Source organism: Augochlora pura, chromosome 10 (assembly GCF_028453695.1).
Source record: "Augochlora pura isolate Apur16 chromosome 10, APUR_v2.2.1, whole genome shotgun sequence".
In the NCBI taxonomy this organism is placed as follows: domain Eukaryota; kingdom Metazoa; phylum Arthropoda; class Insecta; order Hymenoptera; family Halictidae; genus Augochlora; species Augochlora pura.
In genome coordinates this window covers 34,691,273-34,715,714 of record NC_135781.1, presented here as the reverse complement: position 1 = coordinate 34,715,714, position 24,442 = coordinate 34,691,273, and the positions used below count along the sequence as shown (strand labels likewise).

The following is a 24,442-nucleotide window of genomic DNA, read 5'->3' as shown; positions in this document are numbered from 1 at the left end:
CGAAATCTCTTCTGCTGTTCAGAAAGTATATGTCTCCGAATTTCTTCCAACTAATTAGATTCTAAAATGTTTCAGTTATATAAATCGTATTCGGAAGGGTCTGATGTAAGCAACTCATAAGTCATTGATACTAATTTTTCCAGTATTAGCTTTCTTATGCCACTATTTATATTCGCTATTGTATATCGTGCAGGTACTATGATTTTATTTTTCTTTTGCTGCACTTTATCGTCCGCTTTCAAGGGGTAACATATTGTTTGGAGTACGAGCTGTATTCAATTTTATTTTCAATGTACAGTTATTAAATTCCTCTAGTAACAGTCTTTCCTATAAAACAGCATGTTATTGATTGCATATATATATATAATTGTTATTTCGTTTATTTGTCTTTTTAATGCGCTTTGTAAAATGTATTTAACATTAGTTTTGGATTTCAAACATAAAGGAACGTTATTTAACAACAAATATATAGGTATTTATAACAAATCAAATTTCTTTTTGTTGGGTACGAAAACTTTCATATTTCTTCATGAAATTATGTGTATGTGTATGTATGTGTTTTATAACTGCATTAACTATACAAGTTGGAGCTTCGACTTTTACTACAAATTTTCATAGTTTTTTTCAGTGTCTTCCTTTATAATTTTCAATATTACTCGAATAATTATAATGTTAAAGCAAAGTATAATTCCAAAAATGTGTTTTTCTCACACTACACTCAAGTTAATTTTAAAACATGCCACTATAGTAAGTTGTTTTTTCCAGCTTGATAAAGTTACACCGCCAAAGATTAGTACAAGACCAAAAAGTGTATGTGAGGGAATGTTAGCAAGGAACTTTCTAAATGAAAATCCACCGCCAATTCCACCACCTCCACTTAACTACACTATTCCTACTACACACGTATCAGGTATATTAATTTTATTAAATAATTTTATACTAATTTTCACTAATGTAATTTAGAGGTGATAAGAAGAACATTATAGCAAATGCTAAATTATATTTAACAGATGACAGTTTATCGGAAGATGACACAAAAACAACAGCAGTATCTACATCGTGCATGTTGAAGGCCACAGCAACTGAAGGATCATGTAATAGTGTTTCTCGCAAATCAAAGACCACAAAACGAATAGCTAGACAAACACAATTAAAAAGGTATGCAGTTGGTAAAATCAAAGAATAATGATAAATCATAATAGTAGACCATAATGAAAGGACACGAATCTCGTAGATTGCGAATGGCTCAAGAAATTCAAAGAAAACTAGAAGAGACTGAAGTAAAGCAGAGGGAACTAGAAAGCAGAGGGGTCAGTGTAGAAAAAGCTTTGCGCGGAGAAGGAGGTAGAATTAGATATTATTAGCAGACTGCGAATCTTTATGCAAATTCCCATTTTTCTATGGCTATCCCACGATAATAAAAACGTAGTAAACATTTTTTTCTTTCATCGAGAAATTTCTTATGGTCAAAATAAAAGAAAATTCGTAATCCTATTAGTAATAATCACTAATGCACATGTATTCTACACTACAAATACGTAAGTTTTATGACTGCATAAGGATCCTCAGTCAATTATCCACCAATTAATATTTCCATGCAGATACTCAAATAAAACTTATGCTTTGCATAGAATGTTCTGATCGAGAAGAAGCAGATCTGCTCACGGAATGGTTTGACTTAATGAAAGAACGAACTGAACTTCGTAGATACGAAAAAGAACTTTTAGTACGAGCTCAGGAGGTTCAACTTGAAGACCGCCATGACAGACTACAACAAGAACTACGAGAACGCTTAGCTGACGATGGTTAATACCTTTTCCTTTATTTTACTTTTACAACTGTGAAAACATTGAATGTTTAACAATATTGCATACATTGAAATATTTTAAAATTATACAGATGACAAGAAAACTAGCGACGATGTGAAGAAGGAAGGGGAAATTTTGACAGAAATGTTGGAAATAGTTGCGAAAAGGGATTCGCTCATCGCCCTTTTAGAAGAAGAGCGACGAAGGTGGTGTAAACCTACATGCCAAACAATTGTTCCCTGCCCTACACATTCGATTGCCTGTTCCTCGCACGTACCTAATTTGTTCTTTTCTGATGAATCAAAAGCTACATCTTCTGTGCTCACATTACTAGTCATTTTACTTGCATACGTGTTCTTTGCTAACTTGATAGAATTGTTTGCTAATCTTTATAAAGAGCCTCTGGCACTTTTCAAATTATGATACTTTGTTAAATCGTATCAATCATCACATATATTTCTTCATAAGTGCAATATTTTTAATCAACTTCAAATTTTTAATCAATTTCATATTAATTCATAGTGCAATGCAATCTTTACTTGCTTTCTAATGTATACACTACATGTGTTTCCTACTGAAACTAACGAACAAAATAGTGTTTTTTTTTTGTTTTGTTTTCTATTTACTGTTAAGTTTAGAATGCATGGCGTATGTAAAATATAACTATACAAAGCATGAATTATGAGGTACGTTAAGTATATAAAGCATGATTCTTTTATAAATTCCATTTATGCAATTCAAATCACAATCATGATCCAACCACGCATGCGATTCCTTTATATACGGTTTCTTTTTATTTTCTCTTATAAGTATTTTAATTTTGCATCGTGATAGAATGATGTGTTTACATACATGGCTGTATTGTGACGCCAATGTAAGGATCATAATATTTTAATTGTACTAAAAACTATTTTTTAGTCATATACACAATTGATAGTTATTTATAGCATCATTAGAATTATAGCAATGTAACTGATGTTAAATTTTTAATTATCCGTTAAAGGATGCCCTGAGAGGAATAAAATATATTATTATATGTGTTTATGGTAATTATTCCCAAAAAACACATATCACATTTTTTAAAACGTGTTTGGAGATAAACGGTCGCTAATAGTGTATACTTCATTATTTGAAAGAATAGAATTATTTGTCGAATTCTTGTTTACAGACCCACTTAATTTAACCGTGATAGTAAGTTAGAAGAAAGTCTTAATAAATAACAATAACTTTTGTCGCATAACAGTTTATTTAAATGTTTTGTTGCTTGTTCATTAATAAATAAGAGAGACCTATCATCTGCACGAAATGAAAAGTGTTATCATTGCATCTTGTTTTAATACTTAGCAGTTAATAGATACATACTTTTCTTTTAGGTATCAAGACGAAGATCGTGACCTTGAAGCTCAAATGTTGGCTAAAGGCCTCAGATTAACTCCAATAAAAAAATGTGGTCCTAAGTATTCGGTTTAATAGGAAGCACATTAATGTTGTACATAATGCTCCATTCTCTATTTTCATTGATGAATTTTATTAATTAACTGAATTAATAATTTTGTAAATAAGAAACAGGTAGTAACTTGTACCAATTGCAGTTTAAGTTGCAAATCATTTTTACGCATACAGATATACATGGAATTATAAGTATCGTTCGCGCATACAAACAGATCATGCAATTAACACTTTTATAAGCACGGACTAAACGTTGTCTTTTTAAATCGTTCACGTTATAAATCATATATAGCATATTTTTATTTAATATCATACGCTTCGTGTACTCTTTTCAAAGTCCATCATTCGTTTACAGTATACACAATTTGTATTACATTAACCGTGCAATTTTCAAATTGTTCAAACCTATGGAATTGTTTAAAAAATTAACTCCGTTCCGTATTGCTTAAAACATAAGGTAAGGCGAGTCACGAGTAATAGTACGTGTAAAAATATTTATACAACCATGATGAAAATAATTGCACAGGCATTGTGCAATCTGTACAAAAATACAATGTGACATATGGATTTTAAAAAATATCTTGTGAATACATATATATTTTGTCAGCGTGAAATATTATTGACCATAGATGTGAAATAATTTATCACAGGAAAGATCGTTCTGCCTTTTCGTGTACATCAATCAAAATGTAATCATTATACGTACACATTATATAAACTCGATTATCATATACATGAAATGTTGTATTTTGCAATTTAACAGAGTAACTAAAAATGAAGTGATAATAGAAAATATCGTTTACACACGTGCATCATATGTATATTCTATAATTCAATAAGATGTAGAAATCTATTTTTATGTTTACAAAGAGACTGGTAAACAACAAAATGTATGAAGAATTATGAAATAATGCTAAGTCACAAACGTGTAAAATTTTGTATGAAATGTAATCACAATCTAAAATGAACTTACATTTATAATCAGAATCAGATTTTGAAATAAGCCTCTGATTTCCTTGCTCTATTCAACATGAATATTTATTTAAATATATATATATGTATAGTTATACATATCTTGATTTGTACATATTTACACGTACACAAATGCATAATAGTTTATATCGTTAGTTACGTACATCGAAAGCAAGCTGCCAATTTTTAGCCTCAGGAGTTAGACATTACAGTAATTAAATGATGTAGAATGATATAATAATATTTAAAAAATAAATAAATAAAATTGATAGAAAAGTTTCCCTGTAAACGTTACTAAACAAAATCTCGAAATACAAGCTGAAAATGTAGCAATAGATTAATCATAAAAATTTAAGTGAACATAACATGTACAATTATTTTTGTGTAATAGTGATGCTATAATAGATATGCTGATAAAATATACGTATTATGAAACATTTAGGATAGAATAAAGTTAAAGCGCATTATCGTTAAAGGTAAATCGTTGCCTGGTAATAACAATTTGAATTAAAGACTAATGTATACTAAATGTCATAGTATGGTTTTGAGCTCACACGATCGACATTACACCAATTGAAACAAAAAATTTTTATAAGTTTAAAATTCATCGACTAATCTTGTTTTTAATGTATCCACACTGTCTAGTTCAGTACTAGTCTCCTTTCGGATTTCTACTGTACAATATACATATAATATATGGCTTAATGCTACTTAATTTAATGGTCATTTTTACTATCAAAATATTTTATCGAACACTGTGCCTCATAATTGTAAATGAATTAACTAATTTCTCCAAACTCTAAAATACAATATTGAACCATATTTGAAGAAACTGTATTATCATTTTAGGAACCACGTGTGCCTAGAAACTGGAATTGTGCAACATATGTAATTGAAAAGAAATGTAAACTGGGAGCTCATGTGTTCATTTTAAGTTTTTATGAATCCTAATGAAACTGTGTAATTTTTTACAAATAAAGCTAGTCTCTTACAAAAGAATGAATAAACACATTGAAAACTGTATTTGCATTTATTAAAGCACAATTATATTAGTCTTAACTATTCTGTACCTTTCCAGGTATAGAGAAAATCGAACTTTTTAAAAATGATGGCAAATTAATTTTTTTTCAAGAAGCTAATAGTAAATTTTGTATCAGGATTATTTGAATACCTCGAATTACATTTCTGTTACTGTATTGCTTGAAATTTCATTTTTCAGAACATCTAGAAAATGATTATTTATAAATCGTATATCATTTCTATAGAAATCTCACGTGCAGTTTATTCTTCTATAAATACTAATTTATTTCCGAACGTAGTAGCTCCCAATTTGAATTTGAATTTGTCACGTGATATTTCAATATTTTTAGCGCGCCATTGACACAATCGCAAAAGCGCAAAATCGACCAATAGGAGATAGAGTATGAAGATATTCGTTAATCGCACAGTGGGGAAAGGGAGTGACGAGCGACTACAAGCGACTACGAATTACAATTAGCGACACAACAGATGAAAGCGTGACGTGAATACGTCGGCTTGCTATACCTCGTCGAGATAATGTCGTTCGAGAAGAGAAACGTTGTCCGTTTGTAAAGGCAGGGAATACAGAGCGCCCCGTATATTAATCCGGGCACTGTTTATTCGCGCAGTTGTCAGAAAATGGAAGCGGATTATCAACCAACGGTCAGCCCAACGCGAACTTTGACAGGTGAGTGCTCCGTGTTCTGTTGAGAGATTGTTGACGCTGCCCAAGGTGTCAAATAAACGTCACGTCAACTACATATTTCTCTAGAAATGATCATTATAAAACCTGGCGATCGACGCAGACCTTTCTTGTGTTTGTTCCGACGACAGAACATATTACGATAAACCTCGGGCTGCTATATGTACACATACGTCGATAACAGTTGATTACTTTCGTGTTATGAGACGATAGTGCGTATCGCAAAATCGGTGACTAACCATGTAATATCTTGGCTCGATCCTGTCGCCTACTTTTAATATACGCACATATCGGTGGAAAATTAATTTTGAATGGTTCACGGATCTATAGTAGTTTGTAAACATCGTCGAAACCCAATAAAATGTTTATTGGAGATCGTATGCTGTGTAATGTGATCGGAAAAATGATATATAAGGTAAAACCGCTAGGTTTACACAAGACATCAATTTGTTATGATACCTCTTATGCAAATGTGTTTTTTATTTGTTCTTTCTTTTAAATTGTTGCTTACAAATTTTATAACTAATTGCTTGTAAGATAAGACCTTTGGTCAAACAAAGAATCACATTGGTCAGTGTGCTGGCCTTTGATTCATTAATGCATATTTGGTATAGAGAATAATGTGCATCCTTTTCTCTTTCTAATAGCAATAGCTAATGACGTCGAAGACCCATATCCAAGTTTGTCAGATTACCATGATTATGAGCCCAACTTGGAGTTCGATGATACAGAGTTACAGACTACTTCGAATAATGGTAAGATTATTCTAAATTTTCTTTTTTTTTTTATTTTCCCATTGATTTACAATCTGCCTCAGAGCAATAAATAAATTGGATAGCTAGTGATGAAAATTAGCGTGTTGGTGTTCGTCCAGTGATTCGCACCAATAACATTATTTACATTACTTGGTGTGTAATGTGTGAGGTTATTTATGCGAATCTGTCAAAGTCCAGTGGTTTGTGACGTTTTAGTCTTCTCTTGTCTGTTGTTTCATGTAGTAGATTTGTTGCCAGTTGGTTTGGGTGACAGCTGAGTTTCTTTGTATATTTGGAGCCAAAATTGGCTATGTCGGATTTAACTGTTGGAATTCCCAAGTCCTCTCTTATGATTTCGTTCGTGACGAAGCATGGTGCGTTTACTATTAATCTTAGTATTTTCGATTGTAATCTATGAATCTTTCTCCTACTATTTTAAAGAAAGCTGTATATTCTTCTTGTTTAATAGTGTGCTTCGGGGGACAGTATATTGCTGAGAATGTGATTGAGCCTTTCCAATCTCTTACTGTTAAACTTGTTGCTTGTAGATGTTCTGTGTTATATTTTGCATTTTCATAATGATCTATTGTACTTTTGATAATGACTGCAGCTCCTCCGTGTGCAGTTCCGTCTGGATATTGGGTATTATAAATAGTATATTTAGGTATTTTAAGGTAGCTTTTCCTTGTAAAGTGTGTTTTAGATATGTACATAATATCTATGTTATTTATTTCCAGAAATGATTTTAGTTCTTGGCTTTTTTGAACCAAACCGTTAGCATTTCATATTCCTATTTTTAAAAGTTCTGTCAATTAGTCTGGACATCATATCCTCGAGTTTGTTTGTATTGCTTTGGTCCTGTATTGGCAGAGCTTTATTCTGAGCTGGGTCCTGATCGATTTGTTGTGTATTTATTTCTTGTTTGTTTCTTTTTACTTTATCTGCGTATGTAATATCGTGCTGTCTAGGATTGGGTGCTGGTATTTGCTGTCCCTCTGATGCGTTCTCCTTTTTTTGCCTCAATGCAGGGAATAGTTTATTTACTAATCGTTCACGTACAATGCATCCTTTGTAATTAGCTGGGTGGGCACCTTCACAATTGCAACACTTAGCTTCTGCTTTCTTCTCTTTCCACGTGCAATCTTTCGTTAAGTGCAGCCCAGCACATTTTACACACCGTGGCCTTTTGTGGCAATAGTTTTTGGTGTGGTCATAATTTTGGCAGTTCATACATTGGGGTATCTCACGTTTTTTGTATGGGGGTTCAAAATTTACTATTGTATTTAAGAGGTTTTTAATTTCGTAAATATCTTTATTATTTTCTTTAGGTTCTAGTTCAACGAAAAACATCGGCAATTGGTGTTTCGTTTTTGGGTGTTTTATGTTGGAAACGATTCTTGCAGTATGCCCCTTCACTTTCAGCTCTTCCTTTATTTCGTCTATATCTGTAGTTGGGTGGACTCCTTTAAGGACTACTCTAAAGTTGCGATCTTGCTTTCTTTGGTATGTGTAACACTCTGTTTGTTTTTCCTTTAATGCAATTATGATGGGTAAATATTTCACTGTATTTTTTGGTTGGATTTTAACTTGATTATTACCTAGAACTTTTAGAATATAATTATCTTGAGCTATTATATCTAGTAGCTTTTTGAGTGGTGTTATGTTTTGTACCCCATTTACGAAAATAGGAGGTGATTTTTGGGACTCATGATAGGATGTTATAATCTTGTCATGATCGTTGTCAGTTTCTTTTGTGTTTTGCGTTAACGGTCCACAGCGATTTGATGTAGTAATTGGTTGCTTCAGCCAATAATTTGGTATTGTTGCTTGTTTTTTGTATTTGTTAATGCCAGTTTCCGGACTGTTTCTTGCACGCTTTGCTTGTCTCGTCGTTACCCATTCCGTTTGTAGAGAGGGGAAGAGGAGGTTTTATCTTCCATTCTAGCCTGGTTAATTAGGTTGATTCCATTAATTTGAATCTTATTTTGTGCATGGGTAGTCTATGTGTGGACGCGACACCGATGACTGACCTCTCACTGTCACACCGGTCGCACAATAATAATACACTTACACGCTTAGACGAGGAGAGAACTATAACACGTCCGTCACCGACTAAGGTTCGAACGCGACTCATTCTAAATTCATTTAAATTACATGTATTGTCATTTCCAGAAAATTCTTTATTTCTGTTAGTTGAATATACATTTAATAGTTATTATAGGATATAATGAAAGTAATCATTTTGTAGCTGTACAACTTTTAGACGAAAGCACTGGTGCTGGTACCAGGATGAATTATCTGGAGAGTCCAGTGAGCGATGGGACGATCGAAGAGAACTATGAAGAAGCTTTGGTAGATGCTCCAGTTATCGAATCCGGTGTGTGACCTTTTATCTTCTGTTAGTAGCCACTAAATGTCATGGCATTTGGGGCATAGCAGGTGAATTATGTAGACCATTGTACAGTTTATTCTTTGCATGGTATAACAGTGCACAGCAATGGGAGTTATATGACATTTGTGATAATCTAAATAAGTTATATTGGGTAACCATTTTGTAAAAACACTCGAAAGAAAATTAAGATTGAGCTATTTGTTGAATATAAATTTTTATGATGAGTAGCAGAAGATCTTGCTGCATTGGATGGTGACCTTGCAGATGAAGAAGATTATATCGATATATCGAGATATGGTATTGTAGAAGTGGTTGGAGATGATAGTGCTGGTCGCAAAGTAATAGTTGTATCCGCGTGCAAGTTACCTCCTGTTGGAAAAGAAGCATTTAATCATGCCAAGTTCCTCAGGTTTGTTTATTTTTATTCCAATGTTCTGAGAGGTTATTCAATGGTACCAAAATCTGAAATCTACTTATTCATGTAACAGGTATCTTACCCATACTTTAGACACATTTGTGGAACAAGACTACAGCCTTGTTTATTTTCATTATGGTCTCACTTCTAAAAATAAACTACCACTATCCTGGTTATGGCAAGCATATAAAGCGTTTGATAGAAAGTATAAAAAGAATTTAAAAGCTTTATATTTAGTGCATCCGACCAATTTTATCAGAATCGTATGGCAACTCTTTAAGCCAGCTATCAGGTAACGGCTTTTTTTATTTTAGAATATTAAATATCAAACCGTATCCACTGTCTTAGGCTTGTTCAACCATAACATTGTTAATTGTTATTCTTATTATTTTAGTGTAAAATTTGGTCGTAAAATGATGTATGTTAATTACTTGGAAGAACTGGCACAATATATTAATCTCGATCAGCTTATTATACCTCCTCAAGTAATAGAGTAAGCAGCTTTTCTACAATTACAAAAGTTTGATTAACCATATTTCTTATTTTGATGAATTCTTGTTTATGTTTTTCTTTTTTTGCAGACATAATGAACAGCTAATGTTAAAAAATAAGAAGAACTTACCCTCAAGTCCACCTCAGAGTACGGTAGCAACACCAGTTGGTACCACTCAATTTGGAGCAAGCCTTTTCTTCATAAAAGAAAACAACAATGGTGATCCTATACCGCCTATAGTACGGCAGTGTGTTAAATTTCTCGATACTCCTGACGGTAATACAATCAAATCATTTATAATCATAATACTATCAAGAAGGTACAATAATGATTGCAAATATTGTATTCCTACAGCATTAGAAACAGAAGGTATATTTAGACGATCAGCTAAGGTAACAGTAGTCAAACAACTCCAAAGTCGTTGTAATCAAGGGTTACCTGTCGATTTCAATGGAGATCCACATATAGCAGCAGTTCTTCTCAAAGCATTTCTACGCGAACTAGATGAACCACTAATGACATACGAACTATACGATGAAATCACACAGTTTCAGAGTATGTCGTCCATTTCTTATATTTATCCATTGTTTCTAGCTTATAGAAATTTTATGTGCATACATAAAACATTTCTATTTCAGCTCTGTCAAAAGATGAACGTCCAAGGAAAGTAAAGATTTTAATACTTGAGAAACTACCAGAGGACAACTATCAACTTTTAAAATATATTGTACAATTTTTATCAAGGGTAAGATAATGTTATTTTAATAACTATATTCGCTTGTTTTTCCACGATAAATAATAGTGTGTAGTAAAACGTACTGTTTCAACAGGTGATGGATAGATGTGATTTAAACAAAATGACATCCAGTAATCTTGCTGTGGTATTTGGTCCAAATCTTGTCAGAGCACCACCATCCCGTGGAATGTCACTCTCAGCAATAGGTCCCATTAACCAATTCATAGATTTTCTATTAACTCATCAAGATACAATATTTATTATTTAAAAAGATTCTAGAACTCAAATTTTGGAGGCCTAATTTGAAACGAAATTAGTACTATATATGTTATAGGAGAGAAATCCTACAAATTTTGCTGCCAAGTTTGATATTGTATAAAATAACACAAACTAACTTCGAAGGAAAACTTTATAGGGTTTTTAATGAAAGGTTCGACAAGTATTTGAGATCTTCATCCTAGAGTATAAAAAAAAGAACAATGGAGTCTTATTTATCATTTTTAACTCTTCGAAGTCATATCAAACTTGTTAGAACTTGAAGAACGAACATAACAAATCATGTATAATATTCATATTTAATTATAACATCCGTACTTCGTTGATTAAAATATTTTTATATTTGAATATACAGAGAAATATTTGCATACCTACTAATGTCACAAATAGCGCTTAGTTATACAATCTGCACAAGATTTTTTAATGAATTGGTATAATGATTTCCGAATAAACAATACTTATTATTGAAATAATATAAAGAGATCTAAATAATAGACGATAAATGTTTGAACGTACATGGAAATTAATGGTATACCAAAGATTCATGCAAATCTCAAACAATTAATTGTAAAAGTTAGGATTAGTACAATATAATAAAAATAGAAAAGCAGAAGTATGGCAATGTACAGGATGCCTTGATCGCACTATATTAATAACTTATAAAGGGAGTGAATATGACAAGATTTGTAGAAATTACGATTATTTGATATTTACGCCTTGTTATAGTTTAATAATATAGCCAAAGCAAAATATAATAAATTAGTCAGTGTCAATAGCATATGGCAGGCATCCTTCGTATTGAAATTATGTACATACTCATCAAAATTGATAGTAATATAAAATTTTAGTCCAATTAAATAAGATTGACCTCTTAATTATAGATATATACGAGAAACGATGAGTTTTTTTTTAAATTTGCAATACACCGTAAAATAGAGTTTAAATTGTAATAAAACTTCTTATTAACACATAAATACAGTGAAATATATTGTATATGTGATTAGCATGCTTATATATCTATAAGTTTGTACACAATTACAGTTTGTAAAATAACGATTATGAAAATTGAAAGAAAATGATCTATATGATTATTTTCTCGTTCAAAATAATAATGAAAACTAAGATAAATGTTATTCATTATTATTTTATAATTAACGATTAGATTAAAAATAATTGTCAGGGTATTATGTAATGTAATATTTAGCATAATACGTCTATTATCATTTTTTATGATAAAAGACTTACTAATAATTTCCATATTTAATACGTATATTTGTATATTTTCTTAAATAGTCCTGCCATTATGGGTTTCTGGGATAAAATAGAGGCTAACTGCCTAATACAAATCTTTTTGTTATCAAAGAGACTAACCCAGACAGACCTGTATAGAACTGAAACAATTTAATTACATTCCTTCTAATTATTGGTAGAATAAAGTTACTGTAATAAAGCATGATTATTTATATAAAAACTAAGAATAATTACTATGTTATCAAATGTATGTTACACAATTAATCATTTCTTATCACTTTTCCAATGTTCCAAATCAATTACTTGTTCACAAACGGCCATGGACAGTCCATCCATAAATTTACGTGAAACTATCGATAAAAATTATGTTTAAAAATAATGAATCGTTGCGAAATTGTTATGTTGCTACAGTAGATAGATTTGTGGATCTTAAAATCCATGTATGTACCTGTGATAGAATAGAATATTTGTCTTTAGTCTCACGAATGCCGTGCATGTAATTACATTAAGGTAATTATATTTTCCAGCAGTCTTTTAATTTGTAACTAATTATAGATTAATCTAAATTGTGAACTACAATATAAATGATGATTCTATTAAATAAACTATGAATGAAATTCCCAAGAAATAACATCATATTACGCATGTGTATATGTTAATTAACTTTTTATTAAAACACAATGGTATTTAAATATACATACATTTATATGACAGAAATACATACATCTGGTAATTATGATAAATCTTCCAGCTACACGATATACATGAGTAACAATATATTTGGTTTACAAATGAACTGAGGATCTGTTAAATGTAATGAAATATTGAAATACATGAAAATCAACTTTCAAAATAGTCAGTATTTCTTATAATACACTCAATTAAATTATTATTAGGCATCACATTTTATACCTATATTTATCGCTCTATTCAAAGAAATGAAATATTACATTTTGAAATATTACAAATTTCATGATATACATAGCTTATCAGTCACTGCCTTTATAGACTTTGTACAATAACATATTAGCAATATTAATATGTACATGGTTAAAACTGATATTTGTGTATATATATATATATGTATATACAGGGTAATGGAATTGGATACTGTCTGATAACCAATAGCTGCGCCTTTGGTTTATTATCGAACATAGTTAATTTAACATTTATTGGATAAGACATACTATATTTTTGTATTCTTTTACTTTGTTTATTTTTTAATACAAAAATTTAATATGCCTTATTTGATAAATATAAAATTAATTATATCCAAAAACAAATCAAAGGCATAGTAATTGGTCATTCTCCAGTAACTGACTCTAATATCCTATATATGTACAGAGTGAATCATCTACAATTTTCTCCTTAAACTAACTCTATTGTTTTTAATGATACAAGAGAATGTGTAAAGCAAATATCCTTTGCTCACATATTTCCCCATATCATCAAAAACAACAGAGCTATTTTAAATGAAAATGTTTGGTGACTCATTCCATATATTTTAATGTATATATAATTATTACGCTAATAAAAGATCTTCTAACGTTTATAAGAAATATTTCAAATAAAACTGTACTTGTGTAAATATGTATAAAAGATTCTAAATTTATAGGGTTTACAGTAAATATTCAATCACTGTAGATACAAAATCTTGAAAATTGTTTGTTCATGCTATAAGAACACTGAATTTTTTTAGTATTGCAATATTATTCAACTTCCATTATCCTATTATCCGTTTGTTAAGTGGCATTAAATAATATTAACAAAAATGATTACATTTTCGATTCGCTTACAGTACAAAACATAAACAAAAAGCATAATTAAATCTGTACAAACCTCATATCATAATACATCATTCTGCATTGTAATAATGCAATTTGAAAAATTGATTAAGGTAACTTGTAATCATGATATGATCATTTTATAAGACTATCAAAAAAATATGAAAAAAATATTAGAGAAGCCGGCAAAACAATTACATTGTTTATATATACATAGAACATGATTAGAATTAAAAATCATCACAAGACAATCATCTAAAATTAAGATGCTTGTGAAGAGCCACCACAACAGGAACTCTTAACTGGTTCTGTTTCTTCAGCTTCATCTTCTACTACAACAACATTGCGTCGTGTACTACTTGTCCTTGTTAGCGTTGATTTTTGCTCAACCTCATCAGCGTGTTGTATCATTCGTCTTGTCAATTCCAAAAACATTTCTTTGATATTTTGATTTAATTTTGCAGAAGTGTGAAAATGCATAGCTCCTACTTGCTTTGCATATCTAATATCACACAAATTTTGCATTATCATTGTATACTTATCAAATGCACATGTTAAGTTACAGTAATTTTTAATACAGAAGAAAAACTTACTCTTCAGCTTCTTCTATAGCAACACTCCTATCTTTTTCTAAGTCCATTTTATTTCCTGCAATTGCTAAAGAGATTTCACTACCTAACATTTTTTTCAGCTCTTTAACCCAATTCTTTACCTGCAAAATAGACAACAATTAAAACATGGAAAAATATTTGTTCCCTTAGAACATACCTTTTGAAAGGTATCTTCATCTGTGATATCGTAAACTAAAATGGCACCATTAGACATTCTATAATAAATTGGTCCAAGCGCGTGAAACTTTTCTTGACCTGCTGTATCCCATATTGCCAAATTTACCTTCTTCCCATTTATAGTTAATTTCTTATTTAAAAAAGAGGCCTGGAAGTTAATAATTGCGATACGTCAAAGTACATTTGACAAGTATATGTCGAATAGATTTAAAGCGTAGGCAAAGGCAGAAACATGAAACAATAGTAGAAAATATTATTTGTAACCTGTAGTGTGCTGAGATGTTTAGCATTGAATGTATCTTCAACGTATCGCAATGCAACAGAAGTTTTTCCGACGCATCCTTCCCCAAGCAAAACCACTTTAAAATTATAATCGTTACCAGTGGTGCTGATTGAATTGGCCATAATTTACAACTAATTCCTATATTTAGCAAATAATAGAACAAATTGAAGTTGTCACAGATTTGTCACAGAACGTACTTGGTTTTTTATTTCTGCCGAATAAGGTTAAAACGAAACAATCAGCTGTTTTCATTTCAATGACCACTGAGCAAACAAAAGGCAAAAACATCTATGCATCTAAGTATGTATGCATGTATGCATGTTGTACATACGTCAAAATATATAATATACTTTCGTGTTTCAAATGTATCACCGATAGATGGCAAATCAGGAATACTTGATCGGTTGTACTCTTGCCATGAAGTTCAAAATATTGTACTGAATATTTAGCAGGGGAATCACATTATTAATGGAATAAGGAATCTTCTTCATTCAAACTTCATGCATTAACATGGTAGAATTAAATTGCCTCATCTATGCTATTGTATAAGAAACGAAGTGTTTATTCTATGCGTTGCATTGTGTTGCGTTTAAAAAACCTGTATTTTGGCATTTTTTTACTACGTTCGTTACTCGCGAAGATGGCGCTACATTCTCTGTTACCAAGCTGCCGCAATAATCTTTCGATTATTCTGACAGAAGAAATTTTCCTATAAATTCCATAAACATTGTCGTTTGCTTATAGATTTACAAGGTAAATTTCGATAAAGAGAATTGGTTCGATTGTATTTGTATCTGAAAAATTGAATTTTTACTGACTCGGTACCCTGGTGGTAAACTATCGAACTGATGACCGACAAAAATCAAATCCTTCACCGGAAGTCAAATTTTCGTCATTAAAGATAAACTTACACATTTATTGAACTCGATATATTGCTGTGATAAATGAAATGCGTTGTAGAAAAATTGATTTGTATAGAAAATGTGCGCGTTGAAAGCCAAGAAATGCAACAACATTATAAAACAAGAATATCTGTTTCGATGGTTACAGATGCTCGCTTGACTAGAGTATAGAAGAGAGCCAGCGCCGTGAGTCTGCGCAAAAGAGTTCTCAAATCTGGCCGTCACCTGTATTGAAAAGGTAAGCGATTCTTCTGTCATTAATCTTAACATCTTAATGTGAATTTCGAGAGCACGTGTCGCAAAAATTCGATATATTGATAACGTGACGCGTTGTCAGTAACTTCGCAGATTGTCATGCGAAATTACTCACGTGTTCTGAATAAATATGTTCCGAGATGTCAGCGTCTTCGGCACTATGACGAAAATCTGCCAGGCTACTGTTGTATTATCGCTAATACATTTGACATTTATTTCTCGATTCGTCCGGTTCATTGGTTGTTCTCTAGATCAATCGTTGCTACATGCCACTGCAGTCGCTAAAATTTTCGTAGTTTATGTCAAGTGCGACAAGAAACTTTCACTTGATTGTCGTAGGTACCGCGTACCTTCACGGATTTTTCATTGTCGGCATTGGTCGTTGCATTGACAGGACATTGAATAATCCACAGGAAAGATCGTTCGTGGATCATCGTAATAACCACTCATTTGTTGCGTATTATTCGTCGATCGGGATGGATAATTCCCGCGTTTTTACTTGCGTGGTGTTCCACTTGGCAAGTGGACTTGTTTGTTTGTGCGTGCCGTATCATCTGTCATGGCGTGCCCGCTTGTGGCGGGTATCGTGTCGCTGACTTTTCTCCTTATTGTTCGCTCAAGGTTCGTGTCAGTCTTTATTGTCACATAGATTATTCAAGAGGGATTGCTCGAATAATTTTTGGACAATCGATCAACATTAATGTTACATTTATCCGATCTTTCGATCAACATACTGCCAGTTGATCGCGACGGGGTTGGTTAGGACGGAGGGAAGGGAAAGAGCCGACCATGGCGGCGACCGTACTGTGCCACGCGCCATGTCGGTCTCCTGCTCGCGCACGTCCTTCGTTTGGTGCACCACGTTTGTCCGTAGATTTCTTTTTTTGTCCCTGTTCGTGAAAATGGCACACGTCTTGTTGTCACCGATGATCTTCGGTAGGAGCCCAACGTGTTTCGAAAAGGGAGCCTCGAGTTCTTACATGTATATCTTCTACAAAAATGATAGGCTTTTTGCCTCGAGCTAAATAAAAAGAACTCGAGAGATTTTTCCAAAAAATTTTCTTATTTAAATACTGATCTTTCAGCTTGAACATTCAAATTGAATACTGTTTTTGAGATCTATGACAATTGCTCTAATGTCAATGGTGAACTTTTAAACATTGAGATTCGTTGTCATTACAAACCTGTTACCAGCCACAACAGAGTATAGAAATATTATGCGACATTTATTGCTACGAGACGACGAAATTATTTAATCGTGCTTGAAATTGGTTTTAATTGTCTGTTAACGCTGTTCATGACATTTAAATTTCACTTCTAAAAATAGGGAATCGTTTTTCGAGGTTGTTTATCACAATGGTAAAGAAATATGTCTGGATATTTTTATTTCAACCAAAATACTGGAACCAGTTTTATCATAATGTAGGTCATCTCGATCAGATACTTGCGACATCGTTAAACATCGCCCGAATGAAAACGAAGTCTCTCAGTTCGAAATTAACCTGACATTACCGGTCCTAATCGTGCTAATTGTTTATTTAATAGATAAATAGTTACTTGGCCAACACGGTAATCTGTTGAACAATTCGTGGAATCGAGTGACACGTATTTACATGGGGGGGTTGTACTGTCTTCTATTTTTAAAACGGCAGAGCAACTGTAAAAGTGAGAAGGAAAGTTGAACTACCGAGTTATCATGTCAGGGACACATCGTTTTGGCTCGATGCAATTTTGGTTTGTTCGTTCTTCCCTTAAAATGAGAGTTTCATTTTTATTTATGATTCAAGGTAAGAAAATCATGGTTTAAAAACATCTCAACGATGCTCTTTCGATGCTACCTCGATCTTTTTATCTTCTCACGAACGTGCGTATATTATATGATAGTATTAATCTTTAGAAAATGATAAACAGATTAAAATTATGCGAGCATCAACAATCTATAACTCGAAATGTACAATGCATAAAACGACTTTGAGATTGCAACGGGCTTTTTATTAATTGGTTGGCATATTTTTAGTGTTTTTTATTTGATTGATACGGAAACAACTGTGCACTTGTGTCAAGAAAATACGAAATACTATTCAATGTCCGCGCAGTGGGGTCAGAGATCCGAGTCGTATCGGGATGAAGAAGCAACCGATCAACAAACCACGTGGCAACATCGCTATATTCCCTCTCCCCCTCCCGTCCTGTTGTCTGATGTCCCTTACACTGCGCCTTACATCGTCTGCCTTCCCCCTCACACCATGCTCATCGACTGCAACGAGGCGAAAGCACATTTACATTTTTTCGCGTATAGGTGCGTTGCAACATTCTTGCTTTGTGGTTTCAACTACCGATGGCGCCACTCCCAGAATCGCAGAAAAAAATATGTCGTGTGCGTCGCCGAGACCAAGAAAGACGTTAATATGCAGGGCTGTGCATGCTCGTGACGCAAGGATCGAAATTGCACTCATCCTTACTGGAAAATTAGCCTACTCGTTCCCAACATACATTCGTTTGGTAGTATATAAATTATTGCCGATACACACGTATTAATTGGTGGTTCGCATTTTCTTCCTTATAAGTTTATGGAAGAAAAGTCACGTGTTTTCATAACTAATAATCTAAAACTACGGTTGCTAACCAAGCTACAATCGAGGGGGGAACCATTTATTCGATATGCAAGGAACACGTTAGTGCAACCGCGTACACGACATTAGCGATACGTTCGAATCATTGGAAATGCTGTTACGCTCCTGGATAAAATCATCCTTGAGAAAGACAAGGACGGATGGGGTACTATACGGAGTAAATTCGGAATATCGAAGGAAAACTGGTTTGCCTCCGCGCGTTGCACCTACTCCAACATGTGTATCTCGAACGAATAACCGTCTCGTGCGCGTATACATATATACTCCTCTTAGCGACCAACGAACTTATCGAAGTCAAACACGCCCTTCTTGATTTCAAATTCACATTCGCCATGGTAAACGATTCATTCTGTGACGCCATTGACCTGCTTTATAATCTTATAATTGCAATAGACATCGAAAAGCGAATAATTACGAGGAACATAAAAAATTCGCTTGATTTTTCGTAAAACGTGAGCCGCGGCAGACTTGGCCAGCGTTTTTGAAAACGGGGTTGGGAAAACAACGCAGATGTTTCTATGTTTCGATGACACTTCAGAAGTATTCCGATATCGCTCAAGGTACATATTTAAATATTTATCGTACAACAGACATAAGTTAACGTGTATATTCTTACACGCTCTTGTTGCCTGGGCACGGCATAATGATCGTTCTAAAAATTAATCAAAGAGGGAACATTTCACGAAATCCGATGCTTCGTTATATCGGTCGTGTATTATTGCATTTTGTTGTGGTTTCACGCTTCACTATTTTTAGATTCTTATTGTAACAGACAACGTAATTTTCCATTATTTCTCTTCATTTGAAATTCAGCATCATTTTATCTTGCTAACATTATCATGATTTCTTCTTTCATGTATTTATTTATTGATAAATTGTTACTCGAAGTTCTCTCGTACATTGTATAGTATTATGGAGCTCGTTGCAGTTGATACGTACACATGTAGGATATTCGCACACATGAAATCAATGTTTACAGGCATGAAATGTCTCTGTATGTACTAAAAATATCATTAAAATAATTAATACGTTGTATCGTAAAAAAGTTTGATCTGAATGAAAAGCATTAATAACGTTCTGGAGAAAGGGGTACTTGAATTTAAAAAGAAGTGTGATCTAATTGTTCAATGTATTACATAGGTTTAACATTAATGTGAATGACACAAGTAGGCACAACATGTAATATAATATTGCCAGTCACCGAGTTTTTAAAGAGGTTCTTTGTAGAAATAAACATTTAGGTGAAGTGTCGATTTCCTTCAGCATATTGTTTTTCTTTGCAGTTTTATCGTGTAATATAAGTGGGGATCCGTGAGATTATGGACGCCCCCTAGTAGCAATGCGTGTGTCACGGCGCGTAGCGTCTTGCACGTATACACTGTCAAGCCGAAATCGCGGTGTTAGTTACTGAACTGGCAACGAATCGATGTAAACAAGTATTGTAAAGGTGGTGACGATCTACGATTTTTTCGTCGTGAGAAATTGTCGCGAATGAATTTTATACACGATTTTATACCGTACGGACAGAACGAAGCTAATTTCGACTACGGTCACACGATCATCGAAAATGCTGTATTCAATAAAGGTACATTATTTTCAGGACGCGTTCTTCACATACGGTTAAACGTTTCTTTTATATCCTTGTACCTATATGCAATTCTTCTTTGTAGGTAATTAATTACAATTATAAATGTAGATCGATCGTAAATTCTCAATGGTATTGGAGTGAATTCAGTTGGAATAAACTTTTATTGGTTTTATTATGAATTTCTTGTCATGTGATATACTTTTTTTATGTAAGATTTTATACAAAATTTTAATCAGACACCTTGTACCGACATTGAAAATATCATTTAATGATTTTTGCTTTTGCAGGAGCAGCGTCAAAATAACTTGCAAAATGTTTAGTTTTCACAAGCCAAAGGTCTATCGATCTAGTACTGGGTGTTGCATTTGTAAAGCCAAGTCTAGCAGGTCAGCTATGAAATAATTTTCAATAATGACGTAATAGATTGTTCTTTTAAGTATAAAAAAATGAAAGAAAAAAATCTTCTGTTCATACAGCTCACGATTCACAGACAGTAAAAAATACGAGGATGATTTTATGGAATGTTTCCAACTGGAGGAAAGGCGCACCGGTGAAATTTGTAATGCATGTGTACTTTTAGTGAAAAGATGGAAGAAATTACCAGCAGGAAGTAATCGCAACTGGAGACACGTAAGTTCTGATAGAACTGCTATTATTCAATGACTTTCCTCTCTAAGCACAGCCTTATTTATGAATGAAATTTTTATTTTCTACAGGTTGTCGATGCACGTGCAGGACCTGGCATAAAATCGTTAACGAAATTTAAATCAAAAAATAAAAAGAAACTAAAAGATATACCAGAAAAATTTGAAAAGATAATGAAGAAGAAACATATCTACTTAAAAACTGATAGAGATCGTGAACAAAGCCCGGCAATGAGCGATGATTTAACAGGTTTGCAATAAATTTGTTGTGTTAAAATAAAACGTATTTTTTAATAAATATCAGATTTATTTCTTAATTCAACAAACGTTTTACTTCATTTGTAGTGAAATAAATTTTAACTGCGAAGAAAAAGACTAACAAGTTTACATTGCATAATTTCGAATGTTTTGTTACAGAAGACTATTTAAATGGAAATGGCAGTAAAAGCTCCAGTCGCGCAGGTAGTCCCGTAGGTAGCGATGATATTCCAGTGACTGAAAAACAATTAGATATGCAGGATATTTCCGAATCAAAGGATGATTTAACTGTTAATGGATTTATCGATTTGTCGTATTTCAAAAGGTAATTTAATTAATTAACTAACTTGTATTAATTCGACAACTCGTACATTTAGATTCATTGTTCTAAATATAGTATACATTCTTTTTTTAATTTTAGGGAGGTAATTTGTTGTGGAACAATATTCAAAGGTCCATATGGGGAAGTAATAGTGGATCCTTCATTAATAAAACCTTGTATCGGTTGTATAGCTAGACAACAACGACAACAACAAACAAATGCATTAAGTTGCAGTCCTGTGCATAGTTCTGCATCAGCCAGTCCTGTCCACAGTTCCGCGTCTGCTAGTCCTGCCCATAGTGTAGAGTCTGGTACAGAGACTACTGTCTCTAAGCAGACAAGTAAGACGTTTAGTGACTCGTCATCAGATTCTGGCTACGATGAATCTTCTAATCAAGGAGTTGGTGAAAGTAAGATTACTAAAATTATACAAAGTACGAGTGCTACTGTAAAATCAGCGGTCAAGATACAACCGTTGAAAAGTGTTCAACTAAAAGCTATACCAGTATCGGAAGCTGTCAGGTTAAAAACAGATGTGCCAATCAAATTGGTACCTATTAAGCAGATTGATCAATTGTCCTGTAAGCCATTGTCTTTAGTTTCTTCTACCAATGTTACTTTAAGCAGTAGTACTTCACACTCCATTGTTACCGTCCCAAGTAATCCGCTCGTCGATTTTGCCATGCACGCAGCCTCCTCAAGGCAATCAGTCTCTAATTAATGTCAGTCTCTCATAGAGTTTTAATTTATTATTTTTCTTACACATAGACGTATGCTATGATACAAAATTGTGTGTTAAATATGCTACCATTTACTATCCCAGATTAGAAAGGCTCTGGATGAGAGTGTTTAAGTTTTGTCGTATCGAGCACAGAGAGTTTATGACGTTATGAATGATGGGAAAGTGAATTCTTGTGATTAGAAAAACTGTTATAGTGTACAGTAGACATATAGTGCTCTTAGGAAAGGTTACGCCGGATATGTATCCTCGATCGTTGGTTGTTAAAGAAAAAAAAAAATATATATATATATACATATACATATATATACATACATAAAATTACATATTGTATTGTCTTCATGAGCGAGCTCTTGAAGTACGTTCCATGCCTATTAGATGATTCTTACGAGAGGACAGTTGAAAAAGAGCACGATGTTTCTACTGGAATGCTGTTTGTAGCATAGATAAAAAAGTACCTATAAACTGCCACGCATATATAATATATATATACAATTGTGAACTCCTTGCAAACTGTTTCCCAGCATGCAGAGAGTTTTCAATTACTTTCTAAGTGTAATGATTAGCTACGTACATCAAAATACTGTGATGACATTGTAATCTAATATGAGGTATAAGGTTATTATTCAGCAACTGGCAGTTTATGGTATCTTTATTTCTAAGCATTAGCCGAAGTAAACGTGCGAGTGTAAAAAGGGTTTCTTATCCATAGCTTTTCGTTTTCTGGGCTTTACATAAAATTGCAATCATAAATGTGAATATATGTATAGAAGTTCCAAGATGCCAATCATGTTTCAAACATTTGGGTCCAAAAATTAAGAGAAAAAAAAATAACGAGTTCACTTAGGGTCACGATAGCTACATTGTACCAGATGCATTTGATAAATATGATTCATGCAAAGGTCCATGACGTTAAAAATAAGTAATTCAACTTAAGGAACGAATGTGTTCGGGTACTGTAAATCCTGACCCATTAATAGCAATAATACGAAGGGTAACTTTATAATAAACTAAACGAAGTCTGTTGAATAGCATCATATCAATATGATGATATATTTAGGCAGTATTACTAGAGAGTGAAATTGAACGAGAATAAGGCAATCAGATTGGCAAACTGGACCAGTAAAATTTGTTATAATATTTCAGGGTTATTGTATAATTAATGTAAAAAAGAAATCAATGAACAGCAGATTATTGACCTATGGAAATAAGTATAATAATGGTAAATAAGTGAAAACTGTTAGTTCCTAGTTTTCAGAGATGGGCACACGACCGAACAAAAGCACATAAAAGTACCTGTTGGAAACCGATTAACTGTGATCATTGGATTATTCAGATTTGTCAAATATGTTTTCTTCGTTTCATTTCACGATCAACATTTGAACGACACACGCACAAATATTATCCAAATTTGAAAATGCGAAGTAGTTTTTGTGGTGGAACCCAGGAGTAATCGCAACAAACAAGTTTTTTAAGACTATATTACATATAAGATGCACCTGAAGCAAGATATAAACTCGATCCTATTAAAAGATAACATCCATAACAATTGTAAACGTACAGTTAACATAATTTTAACGATAACGCCAAAGATACGAGAGAGATAGACATTATTTTATAGCAACTACAAATCATTTGGGCGATAATGCAAATTTTTACGAAAGTGTTATATTAGTCTGCGGAATTGAAACAAGAAAATTTAGTGTTTAAAGGAAGCAAACTAAGAGTAATAATAATAAAAAAAATTTAAGAGTAATCTACTTCTGGGATATTGGCAATCTTCACAATGAACTCCTGTCTGACAGAAAAAGTTCGATTACGTTTTAGAGTACTGTGTTTGTTGCCCATCTGGCTTAAGCTGATTGACAATCGTTACGTAACAAGGAAACGATAACAGTTTTTCATATGAAATCAAACATCGAAACTATAATTTGTCCAAGGACAATGTCGACCACCTTGTCCTTTGACAAATTTCA

At 32.9% G+C, this 24,442-nt stretch overlaps 4 protein-coding genes across 17 annotated transcripts in view; 3 read left to right on the top strand and 1 right to left on the bottom strand.

The window, feature by feature from the left end:
• The window catches only part of Mical (Molecule interacting with CasL), a 43,817-nt gene extending 38,567 nt beyond the window's left edge, over positions 1 to 5,250 (top strand). For 3 of the 7 annotated variants that reach the window (XM_078193193.1, XM_078193197.1, XM_078193194.1), the window contains 7 exons: positions 76 to 105; positions 766 to 910; positions 1,011 to 1,158; positions 1,235 to 1,344; positions 1,632 to 1,805; positions 1,900 to 2,014; positions 3,182 to 5,250. In XM_078193193.1, coding sequence (XP_078049319.1) covers positions 76 to 105; positions 766 to 910; positions 1,011 to 1,158; positions 1,235 to 1,344; positions 1,632 to 1,805; positions 1,900 to 2,014; positions 3,182 to 3,278 — 819 coding nt within the window. In that variant the 3' untranslated portion in view covers positions 3,279 to 5,250. The other 4 variants (XM_078193192.1, XM_078193191.1, XM_078193196.1 and 1 more) reach the window with 3 other exon arrangements.
• Positions 5,251 to 5,685: 435 nt separating this feature from the next.
• Positions 5,686 to 12,549, top strand: Rhogap68f (Rho GTPase activating protein at 68F). Of its 5 annotated transcripts, none has more exons than XM_078193199.1 (10): positions 5,686 to 5,937; positions 6,600 to 6,707; positions 8,971 to 9,084; positions 9,328 to 9,508; positions 9,588 to 9,806; positions 9,909 to 10,007; positions 10,096 to 10,283; positions 10,362 to 10,562; positions 10,646 to 10,752; positions 10,838 to 12,549. In XM_078193199.1, exons 1-10 carry the CDS (start codon positions 5,889 to 5,891, stop codon positions 11,009 to 11,011), a joined length of 1,440 nt encoding a protein of 479 aa, XP_078049325.1. In that variant the 5' UTR covers positions 5,686 to 5,888; the 3' UTR covers positions 11,012 to 12,549. The 5 variants fall into 5 exon arrangements, with proteins under 5 accessions (XP_078049325.1, XP_078049324.1, XP_078049326.1 ...); XM_078193198.1 differs by having other exon boundaries at positions 8,956 to 9,084; XM_078193200.1 differs by lacking the exon at positions 5,686 to 5,937 and adding an exon at positions 5,978 to 6,367 and having other exon boundaries at positions 8,956 to 9,084.
• A 358-nt stretch (positions 12,550 to 12,907) lies between these two features.
• On the bottom strand, positions 12,908 to 15,429 carry Rab21 (RAS oncogene family member Rab21). The gene is made up of 4 exons (XM_078193203.1): positions 15,107 to 15,429; positions 14,823 to 14,990; positions 14,648 to 14,766; positions 12,908 to 14,556 (listed from the first exon to the last, which is right to left on the bottom strand). The coding sequence occupies exons 1-4, from the start codon at positions 15,245 to 15,247 to the stop codon at positions 14,316 to 14,318; spliced, it is 669 nt and encodes a 222-aa protein (XP_078049329.1). The 5' UTR covers positions 15,248 to 15,429; the 3' UTR covers positions 12,908 to 14,315.
• A 771-nt stretch (positions 15,430 to 16,200) lies between these two features.
• On the top strand, positions 16,201 to 22,859 carry LOC144476338 (uncharacterized). Of its 4 annotated transcripts, none has more exons than XM_078193101.1 (8): positions 16,237 to 16,265; positions 20,199 to 20,500; positions 20,586 to 20,711; positions 20,791 to 20,889; positions 20,980 to 21,133; positions 21,220 to 21,397; positions 21,565 to 21,730; positions 21,827 to 22,859. In XM_078193101.1, coding segments are annotated over exons 3-8 (1,221 nt in total). In that variant the 5' UTR covers positions 16,237 to 16,265; positions 20,199 to 20,500; positions 20,586 to 20,709; the 3' UTR covers positions 22,449 to 22,859. The 4 variants fall into 4 exon arrangements, with proteins under 4 accessions (XP_078049230.1, XP_078049227.1, XP_078049229.1 ...); XM_078193102.1 differs by lacking the exon at positions 16,237 to 16,265 and adding an exon at positions 16,586 to 19,475; XM_078193103.1 differs by lacking the exon at positions 20,586 to 20,711.
• The last annotated feature ends 1,583 nt before the right edge of the window (positions 22,860 to 24,442 follow it).

Bases quoted from the DNA above. Each gene is read 5' to 3' on its own strand.
- LOC144476338 (XM_078193101.1), top strand. The intron at 20,890-20,979 runs GTCAGCTATGAA...CTGTTCATACAG, and splicing joins TGTAAAGCCAAGTCTAGCAG to CTCACGATTCACAGACAGTA. The intron at 21,731-21,826 runs GTAATTTAATTA...TTTTAATTTTAG, and splicing joins GATTTGTCGTATTTCAAAAG to GGAGGTAATTTGTTGTGGAA.
- Rhogap68f (XM_078193198.1), top strand. From the start codon at position 5,889: ATGGAAGCGGATTATCAACCAACGGTCAGCCCAACGCGAACTTTGACA. The intron at 10,563-10,645 runs GTATGTCGTCCA...TTTCTATTTCAG, and splicing joins TGAAATCACACAGTTTCAGA to CTCTGTCAAAAGATGAACGT. The intron at 10,753-10,837 runs GTAAGATAATGT...CTGTTTCAACAG, and splicing joins TTGTACAATTTTTATCAAGG to GTGATGGATAGATGTGATTT.
- Rab21 (XM_078193203.1), bottom strand. From the start codon at position 15,247: ATGGCCAATTCAATCAGCACCACTGGTAACGATTATAATTTTAAAGTG. The intron at 14,991-15,106 runs GTTACAAATAAT...ATTAACTTCCAG, and splicing joins AACATCTCAGCACACTACAG to GCCTCTTTTTTAAATAAGAA. The intron at 14,767-14,822 runs GTATGTTCTAAG...TCTATTTTGCAG, and splicing joins ATGAAGATACCTTTCAAAAG to GTAAAGAATTGGGTTAAAGA.